The following is a 13,035-nucleotide window of genomic DNA, read 5'->3' on the forward strand; positions in this document are numbered from 1 at the left end:
TTGACAATTTAGTCCCTTGAAATCTGTCTATTTCTTTCTTCAATATATTCAGTGATTTGGCCTCCACAACCTTTATTGGCAGGTTCGCCAATTTCCAAGTGAAGAAACCTCTCCTTGGCTCAGTCCCTATTACCAAAGGAGTGATTAAACACTGCATTCTACCAGAAAAAAACATTTCATTTCGATGCATATTCAGTCAATGTGCTTTGTGTTGCGTGACATCATTGGGGACAATAGTAACAGTCTCTCTGTGTCTCTCTACAGCACTACACTCCGCCTCCTCTCAACGTTGAATACCCTGGAGTCGGTTTTCACAGTCTTAATGCCAAATGTGAAGGTCAACCCCATTTGACTTTTCTGGAGCAGTAGCAGTCTTACCCATTCTGTGTGGCATGGACATTGGTCACTGTTCTGATGACCTGCCGGCGCACTTTCCTGTTCCAGAACCAGACCTCACCTTCCCAAGGGGAGCCGTTATGACATACACTGCAGGCACGAACAAGAGTCAGGTGGTCCCCTCTTTCCAGGACAGTGTCTCTCTGAGAGACGTAGGCTCAATGGGGTGTTCGGGTTCCAACCAGCAGTTGGCATGCTGCCACCTGGTGACGGAGCGCTCACTCTGCCATGCCGTGCCTGGGTGCGCAGTGGCTGTGGGCCCAGAGGCCAGGCTGTACAGGAGCTTGGAGAATCTCCACTGGACTGCGGTGGCCGAGGGAAACGCTCACTCGTTCAGCCCACCTTGCCAAGGCACCGGGAGGGAGTTCATCTTCCACCACCGGACGACAAGCGATTGGTACGAGGTCTCGACAGGGCGCCCTGACATCAACAGCCTGTTGCGTGCTTGCATCAGTCCACGGTCGGGGAGGCCTGAGGTGGGACATTCACCGACTTTCGCCAAAGTGCCGCAATGGCTTTTCCCGTCAATGACTGAGAAGGTCCTGAACGGTGATGCTAAGAGGGGGCTGAAAGAGAAACTCCGGTTCCACAGCCATAAGGCAACAGAGGTCAGCAAACCTATCCGCCCTCAGGCCTTTCCTGAGGATCTTTCTGCTTCAAAAGACTGCACTGGAAGAGTGAACCACGGGCACTGCCCGTCGCGGTATGGCAAGTTCTTGAACAACCCCTTGGCAAGAAAGCCCTCTCAAAATGGCTGCTCAGCTCCTCAGCAAAGATCACAGCGATTGAGCAGTCCTGCGGAGATCAAGGAGGAAGCCATGCGGAGGTTGAAGCTACGCCGTCAGAACAGCACACCAAACCTGATAGCCCTCCCCTCCAAGGAGGAAGGTGGCGAAGTGGTTAAGTCCCAGACCACAGAACCGCTGGCCCAGCCTGAGAAGAACATGCCCAAAGAGCTGTCAACAGCAGCGTCTGAACGGAGGCGAAACTTCAAGGCACGGGTCCACATTCCCTCGTTCGAAGAGTTCAAAAAGCTGAGGAAGAGGGAGAAATGCCAGGCTGTAAGCACTGACGTCCAGTTGCAGGAAAGCAAGAACTTTGCCACTCTCTGTGGCACAGTGAGGAGGACGACTGGTGGCAGTTGTCCATCACTGATTAAGATGGACCACCACAACCCGTGGAAGAGGCAGCTGACCAGATGCCAAGGACTCGCTTGCTGTGACCCCAGACCCTGCCGCTGTCAGCTGGAAGCCCAACAGCTTTGTTCACAGATTGGCCTTATGCCCACTGGGAACAGAGGCCCTGGGAAGGCCTCTCCAGCCCCACGTATCCAGGCGACGACCAGCCTGGGGGAGCATCATGCTTCCCCAGACCCAATCTGCACCAGCCCGGCTCCTGGGTCACCCTTGCAGACAGAAGTGACTCTGCCCCATGGGTGTGAGGATCTGGCGAAGAGGCCAGAGCCCACAAACCATGCAGGATTCAGTCAGGATTCCAACCACGTGGAGAAGAACATGATAGGCGAGGCCCAGTTGTCGTGTTGCCCTTCGCTCCTATTGGAAACGGCTGCCGATCTTTCTGGCTATGGCGTCAGGTTTCAGCAGATGAAAGACGGCCTGATAGGCTCAGCCATCGACCTCATCAAAAAAAGGTAAGGCAAGTTATTAACTCAACCTTTGACTTAAAGCAGTTCATCATCACAGTTACCCAGATAGGCAGTCAACCATTTCTCAAGCTTAGAGTGGTGCTGGAAAATTGACATTTCGGGCAACAGCCCTTCATCAGGAGGATTGATGAAGGGCTTTTGCCCGAAAAGTCGGTTTTCCTGCTCCTCGGATGCTGCCTGACCTGTCGTGCTTTTCCAGCACCGCTCTAACCTTGACTCTAATCTCCAGCATCTGCAGTATCCACTTCCACCTAGTCAACCATTTGTGGCTATTTTCTGCAAGTTTATTGAATTTATTAAGTACCAGCAATCCAAATATGATGCTGTAGTTAATTAGACAAAGAGAGTGTGCAGCCATGAGAGATGAGAACAGTTCTCCCAATCCCAAAGCTGTTCTGTAGAATGGAGGAGCAGGGCAGTGGTTTTGGAGTGGGAGAGTATTTGTTCGCGACATCGTGAGTCTTTGGTGGTAACAATCTTGCTTTTCCCTCGGACAGATATAGGGGGACCCCCGGTCTTCTTTCAAGAAGACGGTAGCTCGATTGGTTCGTGACTTCATGATGCCAGGATGATCATTGTGCCCTTACCGTCTCCAAATGACGGTTGGTTTTCATTCCTTCTAAGGACAAAAACATATTATTTTCTAAAACACTGCCTTCACTATAGAACAGTGGGGCATCCGATAAATACTTTATCTACCTTTGTAGAGGCCTGGTGACTGCTGTACCACAGTTAGGTGAGGTCTCTTGCTGCACAGGAAATACTAAATATAGAATACTAACAGTTTTATAGGAGACCCCAGTTTTCAATTGACCCTAGGCCATCTTGACAAGGTAGTAAATTAATCACTTGCATATTTGACCCTTAGCAGCTATGCAGCTTGCTTTCCCTCACTCCTCCTGATGACTCGGGGATTTAAGAAGCACTGGCCGGACCAATAATATCAATGGAGAGGGTGGGGAGGGGGTGGGAGTGAGGACTGCAGATGCTGCAGATCAGAGTCGCAGAGTGTGGTGCAGCATCCCAGGACCACACTCTTTGACTCTGATCTCCAGCATCTGCAGTCCTCACTTTCTCCCCATTGATATTATTGCCGTACCTGATGAAAAGCTTATGTTCAAAACATCGGCTCTCCTGCTTCTCGGATGCTGCCTGACCAGCTGTGCCTTTCCAGCACCACAGTCCTTGACAATGATATCAAAGGCCTAATGGGATTTCCAAGACATCAAATTAATATACAAACCATTCTGAAAGCTTTTCATAGGTAACAGTCAGACTATGTTTTTTGTCTAGGGTGTAGGTTTGCTCGCTGAGCTGTAGGTTTGATATCCAGACATTTCATTACCTGGCTAGGTAACATCATTAGTGGCGACCTCCTTTCTATTTATATCTTTCTCCAGGATGGGGTTCCTGGGGTTTGTGGTGATGTCATTTCCTGTTCGTTTTCTGAGGGGTTGAAAGCAGGAGACAACAGCTTCGCTTCACTTGGAGGTCGCCACTGATGATGTTACCTAGCCAGGTAATGGAGTGTCTGGATATCAAACCGACAGCTCAGCGAGCAAACCTACACCCTAAACCCCAACCTGAGCTACAAACCTTCACAAACCTTGCGATGTTTTTGTCTTTTGTATAGACAGAAACACAGTTCTATATTATGTGCATGCATGTGTGTTTGTGTTATGTGTCTTGTTAGTGTTAATTTACTGCCACTTGCAGAGATATGAGGAAAGAAAATTTGATTTGACAATTTTGTGGCCTTGATTGCAGGACTGAGAGAACATGTTGAGGTTTCCTGATGGGTAAAGGTGAATCAAACTCAGGCAGTTGATGCAAATGTGAAAACTGGCACTCAGCAAACATATTCAGGAGGGCTGCAGACTCAGGAATAGAGAGGTTAGGGTCAGAGGCTGAGGAGGAAATTCAGCAGAGCTGACAGAGAGGCCCTCTACCAGTTTCCTCATTTCCCCTGCCCCCACCTCACCCCAGCTCCAACCTGCCAGCTCAGCACCATCCTCATGACCGGTCCTACCTGCCAATCTTCCTTCCATCTGCTCCACCCTCCTGTCTGACCTATCACCATCATCCCCACCTCCATCCACCTATTGGACTCTTGGCTACCTTCTCCCCAGCCACACCCCCACCTCCCATTTATCTCTCCACCCCGATGGCTCCCTGCCTCTATTCCTGATGAAGGGCTTTTGCCCAAAATGTCGATTTTCCTGCTCCTTGGATGCTGCCTGACCTGCTGTGCTTTTCCAGCACCACTCAAATCTAGACATCGGTACTCTGCACGTGGTGACCCAAATGAATCCTACTCCTTTTCATAGTAAGGATTTTAACAGCAAAGCATGAAAACGTACATGGTTAGTGGAGGAATCCTGAGCAAACCACAACAGAGTGGGGGTATAGCATGCAGGGATGGAAGGATAATGTACAGGAATGGAGAGACAGTGAATGGGATTGTGAACAGGGATGAAGGGAACAGAATGTGGGATAATGAACAGATATGGGAGAATAGTGAACAGGGATGAGGGACACTGAGCAGGGATGGAGGGATAGAGAACCGAATAGGGAGATAAGGAATGGGTTGGAAGGATAGTGAACAGAGATAGAGAGATAGTGAACAAGGATGGGGGTTAGTAAACAGTGATGGGGGTTAGTAAACAGTGATGGGGGTTAGTAAACAGTGATGAGGATAGTAAACAAGGATAGAGGGATAATGAAGAGGAGGAGGAGGGAAGAAAGAAATAGAGATGAGAGAAAATGTAGTATGATCAATGTCTTATTTTGCTATTTCCCTTCATTTTTAACTGTAATGCTACAGAAAAATTAATTGTTGAGTCATAGAGTCAAACAACACTGAAACAAACCCTCCGGCCCAATTCGTTGATGCCAACGGGATTTCCTAAACTGAACTAGTCCCATTTGTTTGCATTTGGCCGATATCCCTCCAAATCTTTCCTATCCAAATGTCCAAATGTCTTTTTAAATATTGTAATTATACTCACCTCTACCAAATCCTCTGGTAGCTCATTCCATACACCACTCACTGTGTAAAAGGTTTCCCCTCAAGTACATTTCAAATCTTTCCACTCTCAATTTAAACCTGTGCCCTCGAGATTTGGATTCCTCTACCCTGGAGAAAAGACTTGGCTATTCACCTTATCTGTGTTCTTTGTGATGTTATAGATTAGATTAGATTACTTACAGTGTGGAAACAGGCCCTTCGGCCCAATAAGTCTACACCGACCCGCCGATGCGCAACCCACCCATAAACCGATATAAGGTGATAACGAGTATCCAGAAAAAGTATATTCCTGTTAGGGTGAAAGGGAAGTAAAATAAAATTAAGGAGAATCCAAAGAGTTTTTACAAATGCATTAAGGACAAAAGGGTAACTAGGGAGAGAATAGGGCCCCTCAAAGATCAGCAAGGCGGCCTTTGTGTGGAGCCGCAGAAAATGGGGGAGATACTAAATGAGTATTTTGCATCAGTATTTACTGTGGAAAACGATATGGAAGATATAGACTGTAGGGAAATAGATGGTGACATCTTGCAAAATGTCCACATTTACAGAGGAGGAAGTGCTGGATGTCTTGAAATGCATAAAAGTGGATAAATCCCCAGGACCTGATCAGGTAATTCTATTCATTTTAAAATTGTGATGGAAAAGGATAGACCAGATCTAAAAGTTGAAGTTTAAATTGGAGAATGGCCAATTTTGACGGTATTAGGCAAGAACTTTCAAAAGCTGATTGGAGACAGAGGTTTGCAGGTAAAGGGACGGCTGAAAAATGGGAGGCCTTCAGAAATGAGATAACAAGAATCCAGAGAAAGTATATTCCTGTCAAGGTGAAAGGGAAGGCTGGTAGCTGTAGGGAATGCTGGATGACTAAAGAAATTGAGGGTTTGGTTAAGAAAAAGGAGGAAGCATATGTCAGGTATAGACAGGATAGATCGAGTGAATCCTTAGAAGAGTGTAAAGAGAGTACGAGTATACTTAAGAGGGAAATCAGGAGGGCAAAAAGGGGACATGAGATAGCTTTGGCACATAGAATTGACAATCTAAAGGGTTTAACAGATATATTAAGGACAAAAGGGTAACTAGAGAGAGAATAAGGCCCCTCAAAGATCAGCAAGGCGGCCTTTGTGTGGAGCCACAGAAAATGGGGGAGATACTAAATGAATATTTTGCAGCAGTATTTACTGTGGAAAAGAATATGGAAGATATAGACTGTAGGGAAATAGATGGTGACATCTTGCAAAATGTCCAGATTACAGAGGAGGAAGTGCTGGATGTTTTGAAACGGTTAAAAGTCGATAAATCCCTGGCCCTGATCAGGTGTACCCGAGAACTCTGTGGGAAGTGAGAGAAGTGATTGCTGGGCCTCTTGCTGGGAAATTTGTATCATTGATAGTCACAGGTGAGGTGCCGGAAGGTTGGCAAACATGTTGCCACTGTTTAAGAAAGGCAGTAAAGACAAGCCAGGGAACTATAGATCAGTGAGCCTGACCTCGGTGGTGGCAAGTTGTTGGAGGGAATCCTGAGGGACAGGATGTACATGTATTTGGAAAGGCAAAGACTGATTCGGGATAGTCAACATGGCTTTGTGTGAGGGAAATCATGTCTCACAAACTTGATTGAGCTTTTTGAAGAAGTAACAAAGAAGATTGATGAAGGCAGAGCAGTAGATGTGATCTCTGTGGACTTCAGTAAGGCGTTCGACAAGGTTCCTCATGGGAGACTGATTAGCAAGGTTAGATCTCATGGAATACAGGGAGAACTAGCCATTTGGATACAGAACTGGCTCAAAGTTTGAAGACAGAGGGTGGTGGTGGAGGGTTGTTTTTCAGACTGGAGGCCTATGACCAGTGGAGTGCCACAAGGATCGGTGCTGGGCCCTCTACCTTTTGTCATTTACATAAATGATTTGGATGAGAGCATTAGAGGTACAGTTAGTAAGTTTGCAGATGACACCAAAATTGGAGGTGTAGTGGACAGCGAAGAAGGTTACCTAAGATTACAACAGGATCTTGACCAGATGGGCCAATGGGCTGAGAAGTGGCAGATGGAGCTTAATTCAAATAAATGTGAGGTGCTGCATTTTGGGAAAGCAAATCTTAGCAGGACTTATACGCTTAATGGTAAGGTCTTGGGGAATGTTGCTGAACAAAGAGACCTTGGAGTGCAGGTTAATAGCTCCTTGAAAGTGGAGTTACGGGTAGATAGGATAGTGAAGAAGGCGCTTGGTATACTTTCCTTTATTGGTCAGATTATTGAGTACAGGAGTTGGGAGGTCATGTTGCGGCTGTACAGATATTGGTTTGGCCACTGTTGGAATATTGCATGCAATTCTGATCTCCTTCCTATCGGAAAGATGTTGTGAAACTTGAAAGGATTCAGAAAAGATTTACAAGGATGTTGCCAGGGTTGGAAGGTTTGAGCCAAAGGGAGAGGCTGAACAGGCTGGGGCTATTTTCCCTGGAGTGTCAGAGGCTGAGGGGTGAGCTTATAGAGGTTTACAAAATTATAAGGGGCATGGATAGGATAAATAGACAAAGTCTTTTCCCTGGGGTTGGGGAATCCAGAATTAGAGGGCATAGGTTTAAGGTGAGAGGGGAAATATAGAAAAGAGACCTAAGGGGCAACCTTTTCACACAGAGAGTGGTACGTGTATGGAATGAGCTGCCAGAGGAAGTGGTGGAGGCTGGTACAATTGCAGCATTTATGAGGCATTTGGATGGGTATATGAATAGGAAGGGTTTGGAGGGATATGGGCCAGGTGCTGGCAGGTGGGACTAGATTGGGTTGGGATATCTGGTCGACATGGATGGGTTGGACCAAAGGGTCTGTTTCCATGCTGTACACCTTTATGTCTCTATGACTCTGGACTTTCTAGCCTCACTTTATGTAGTTGAGCGCTTTTGGTCTCACCATGAATTCCCGTTACCAGTATCTTCTCTGGAATATATATCTCCTCATCCCTCAGCATCACAGACTGAGAGGATTCTGTATCCCATAATATTGTAACCTCCTTACCTACTGCTCCTAGCCTATCTGAATAAACATTACTCTTGCATGTATACATTTTTAAGCAGATCTGGCACTTCCTCCTTAATCAACCTCTGATCATTTTGTCCATTCTGAGGCAGTGTCTAACTCCCTTTGTGCTTTTTGTTACTAGTCCAACAAAACTCCCAGGCTTGCCTGGTTTTCCTACATCTGGCTTTCTCCTAGCCCACCAACACTGTGATTTTGTATGGCCCACTTTATTATAAAGAAAGCATCGAAGCTTTTTAACTTCTTTGTCCAGCTCAATGGTTTCTTTTTTACCCTGTGGTAAGTTACCCTTATGATCTTCACTGAGATTTACCTGTCCATTTCCACGTGAGGATTTCTCTTTGCCCCAGTTTCTATCCCTCATGGACTGAAACTGATTCTGGAAGCCAAACCATGGACCAGCTCAGAATCATCAGCCCCTTCAGCTGCTAACCCTTCCATTTGAACCCTCTGCTCTTCCACATGAGATCGCAAACTTCCTCACTAAGGTTATCTTCAGCCTTCATCTCCAGCCTTTTAAGCTGACTTTCCTTTTTAAGTGTCAGTTTTTGAAGTTCAAAAGGTCCCTCTTTTTCTTTCTCCTCTGCTGCTCTCTCTCCCCTCTCTTCTGCTTTTAATCAAAACTCAAACTGTTGCATTTCTGCTGCCCCTTCCTTATCCATTGCCTCTAACTCAAGCTGCTTCATTTGCAATTGAATCTCTGCCATCTCGATTGATTCTGATGGTTCCTCCAGCATGTTTAAATGCCGAGCTGCTGCTGTAATTACCTCTCCTTTCCTCACAGGAGCAAGCAGTTCCGATTCCAGTTTGTCCGCTAATTCCTGCAGCTTGGTTTTATTCCCCTTTTGCAAAACTTCCAAAGTCACCGCATCCATTTCCAGAAAACTTGTGGCAACTGAAACAGCCATTGCTATCCCAAACTTTGTCTACCCAACTAAACCAACACTCGAAATAAAGACACTAGCACCTACCACTCGCGGTTTAAAATTCTGCGAAGAGCCCCCAGTCTCTTATGGACTAGGCCAGACCACTCAAAACATTCCTAAGCAGGCAGCCTAGGCCATAACATTGCAATTTGTTTCAGTAAGTATACCGTGAAAATTACCTGGAGTAAGTTAGGTTTTAAAGCAGGCAAAAATTTATTCACAAAATTGCACAATGAAACACAAAGAACAGAATAAAGAACCCCGACAGAACTCAGGCTGTCCAAACTACACTTAATTATGCTGTTCTGAATATACACAATAGTCCCAATAAGCAAACACTCTTAAAACAGTACAAAAAAGGAACAGATGCTTACAGGTTGAAGTTAAGACAGAAAGAGAGTGAGAGAGTTTCCACACAGCTCACTGTTGAACTTCTAACTAGTTCTGGACTGAACTACTCAGCTAGAGAGCTGACCACTTGCCTTTCTTTATACAGGTCACTTCTAAAACATGACCACTTTGGCCTGAAGTCTCATCTGTTTACAGAGAAACAAAAGGCCTCTCAAAATCTTTTTCCTCTCTGTACCAAACCAGACTGATCAGAGGTTGACGACCCGTCTGAAAAAAGTCAAGGACAGAGTACCCTTGAGAAAAGGAACAGCTTTTAGAAAAAAAGGGATTAGCTTTGTGACAACAGTTTCAAAAGTTGGTTGATAATTGTTCTTGGGGAGTGCCTCAGATGTTTTATTGTGTTAAGCGTGCTTTGTAAATATAAGTTATTTTTGTAAATACTGCTAAAAGGAGAGGGGAAGTCGAAGGATGTTGTCTTACACATATCGGAATTGAAAAGCAAGAAAGCAATTTTCGATAGGAGCCAAAATCTGTCGCCTTCAGTCTCTGTTTAGCAATGTTTATGTTCTATACAACAAAGCAATTGCAAGTTATGTTCATTCCTTTTGCCTCTGTTTGGTTAGTACAGCCTTGGTGCAAGTCAATTAGATTAGATTCCCTACAGTGTGGAAACAGGCCCTGAGGCCCAACAAGACTGCGCCGACCTTCTGAAAAGCAACCTACCCAGGTCCATCTCCCTTTAACTAACTTTAGTTAACTAATTTAACTAATGCACCTAACACTATAGGCAATTTAGCATAGCCAATTCACCTAGCCTGCACATCTTTAGAGGAAACCCACACAGACACAGGGAGAACATGCAACCTCCACACAGACAGTCACCTGTGGCTGGAATCGAACCTGGGACCCTCATGCTGTGAGGTAGCAGTACTAACCACTGAGCCACCATACCACCCTTGAAGGGCATTAGAATTATTCACAACTTTCTTCCATTCTTTCATAGGGTCAGCATGTTGCTGACAATGTCGACATTTGCTAATTGTCCTTGAACTGAGTGTAGCCTGCTAGACCAGGTTGGAGGGCAATTAAGAGCCAATCACATTTCTATGGGTCTAGAGTCAATTGTCAGGTCCTGACTCATCATGAATGCTGTGCTAATTCCCAAAGAGAACATGAACATCCTGACAGATTTGATGCCATTGGAATCAGGTGGCACTAATCCATCAGGCATCTTCCCTATTTCTTGTGGGGCTGTCGAGTATTGCCTGGTTTCAACAGAGGAGCTAGCACTGGTGTTAGGAAAAAAGAGATGCTATTTTACAGCTGTTTAATCCATTAACATTTGTTATTTTAAGAGCAAAAAGCAGGATTGAGACCTTTAGAGACTGGATAGCAGAGGTGCATAATCTGTCAGGCATCATCCGAGAAGCAGGAGAGTCGATGTTCATCATGAAGAAGGGCTTATGCTCTAAATGTTAATTCTCCTGCTTCTCAGATGCTGCCTGACCTGCTGTGCTTTTCCAGCACCACACTCTTCAACTCTGATCTCCAGCATCTGCAGTCCTCACTTTTTCCTGAGGTGCATAATCTCCCAGGATGATGCAATTTGTACTTGATTTTGATAAGTTTCTGTTAATTGTTAGGTTTTATTTATATTACAGTGTCCTACCAGGAGCTGTTTAACCCATTTTTAGAAAGGGCAATTCAGAGCTTTTGTGACACAGTGGTCGTGTCTCTATCTCTGAGCCAGAAGACCAAGGTTCATGTCCTACCAGCTCCAGAGGTGTTCCATTACATATCTGAACAGATCAATTAATAATTATTTAAGAAGGATAAATAGTGGCAGCACACTACCTCAAACATGCAGAGTCTAACACAGCAAAGTTACTTGCTGAAAGTGAGAAATGGAGTATGTGACAATCAGACACCTTCAAAGAAGATTTAATCTCTGATTGCGGTGAATTGCAATCATGTAAGTAAGACCTTACAGAAGCAACGATTTCTAATTCATGATGTTCCACTGCGTCTCCAAATATTAATTATTTACGAAGCAATTTCCTTTCTTGGTGACTAATGGTGTCATCAATTGTGAAGTGTGACCCCTGATCGCTTATTGTTGACCTAATGTTGACTGATACGAGCTAATGTTACCAGAGGGGCTAACACTTAAAAGGCATCCCAGCTGATGTGTTTCAAATGTAATTCCATCATTGTGGTTTGATCCAGGATGACTGTTCTCCCCTTTGTCATCATGTGTTTGCGAGGCCAAATTTTCTCTCCCCTTGCATCATTCCTTACCACTTTTCTCACATCCTCTTCACTCTGGGTCACAGTTTGATGGTCACTGCCACTTTTCCAACAACTTCGCCCAGAGACAGTTTAACTATGATGGCATCACTTCACCCAGCGTTATCCTAATGCAATGCCACAATGCGCACGCACACACATACACACACACACCCAGAGTGACCCAGGAGCTGTATTGACTCTGAGACAAGTGATAAAAAGTCTAGTCAAAGGAGAATCTTAAAGGAGGTTGAGAGATAGGGAGGTTTGGAGAGAGGTTTAAAATCAGGGAGATAACACCATAAGACATAGGAGTAGAAGTAAGGCCATTCGGCCCATTGAGTCCATTCCACCATTCAGTCATGGCTGATGGGCATTTCCACTCCACTTACCCACACTCTCCCCATATCCCTTAATTCCTTGCGAGATCAAAAATTTATCAATCTCTGCCTTGAAGATATTTAACGTCCCACTGCGCTCCGTGGCAATGAATTCCACAGGCCCAACACTCTCTGGCTGAAGAAATGTCTCCTCAGTTTTGTGGAGTAATGGTGTAATGGTACTGTCCATGATCCATTACGTCAAAGGCCCAGCTAAAGCACTGGGGACTGGGATTCAAGTCCTATCAAAGCAGTTGGTGGTACTTAAGTTTGATTAATAAAATCTGGAACATGAAGCTAGTCTCGGTGATGGTGGCCAAGGAATCATCATTGCTTGTTGTAAAAGATTGTCTGATTCTTTGGTGTCCTTTAGGGAAGGAAATCTGCCCCCTTCTTGGTCTGGCATACAGTAAAATCTGAAAGCATTGTGAATGCTAGAAATCAGAGACAAAAAAAAGGAATTGCTGGAAAAGCTCAGGTCTTGCAGCATCTGTAGAGGGAAGTCCACGTTAACATTTCGGATCCAGTGACTCTTCCTGTAGCCTACAGTAATATGGTTGACTCTAGCTGTCCTTTCACGTGGTCCTAGCCAGTCACTCAGTTCAAGGGCTATTAAGGACTGGCAACAAATGCTGTTCCTGTCCACACCCCGTTAAAGAAAATATGTTGGAACACGATCTTTTTCCTGCTCAAGAATAACCTCCAACATTGATGGTGATTTCGAATCAGTGCAGGGAAAATTCTTGTCCTGGGTGACAAACATTGAGTATCTGTGAGAATAAAGGCTAATTCTAATTCTGATCTTGGATGTGGAGGATTTTAATGGTTAGATTCACGACATGATGAATCCAACAGCAGGAGTGATTAACCGCGGCAATCACTTTGTAGCATCGAATAACACTTTCAATGCCTTTGGCTGAAAAACAATCAATATGGCGCAAATAAGATTTAGAAGATCAATACTTGGTT

At 45.0% G+C, this 13,035-nt stretch overlaps 1 protein-coding gene across 1 annotated transcript in view; it reads left to right on the forward strand.

Annotated features, from left to right (window-relative positions):
- The first annotated feature begins 557 nt into the window (after positions 1 to 557).
- Positions 558 to 13,035, forward strand: part of si:dkey-91i10.2 (uncharacterized protein LOC555224 homolog) — a 38,375-nt gene continuing 25,897 nt past the window's right edge. The window contains exon 1 of the mRNA XM_060827731.1: positions 558 to 2,047. Within this exon, the coding sequence (XP_060683714.1) occupies positions 558 to 2,047 (1,490 nt within the window). The remainder of the gene's footprint in view (positions 2,048 to 13,035) is intronic.

Source organism: Hemiscyllium ocellatum, chromosome 7 (genome assembly GCF_020745735.1).
Source record: "Hemiscyllium ocellatum isolate sHemOce1 chromosome 7, sHemOce1.pat.X.cur, whole genome shotgun sequence".
NCBI classification, from domain to species: Eukaryota; Metazoa; Chordata; class Chondrichthyes; order Orectolobiformes; family Hemiscylliidae; genus Hemiscyllium; species Hemiscyllium ocellatum.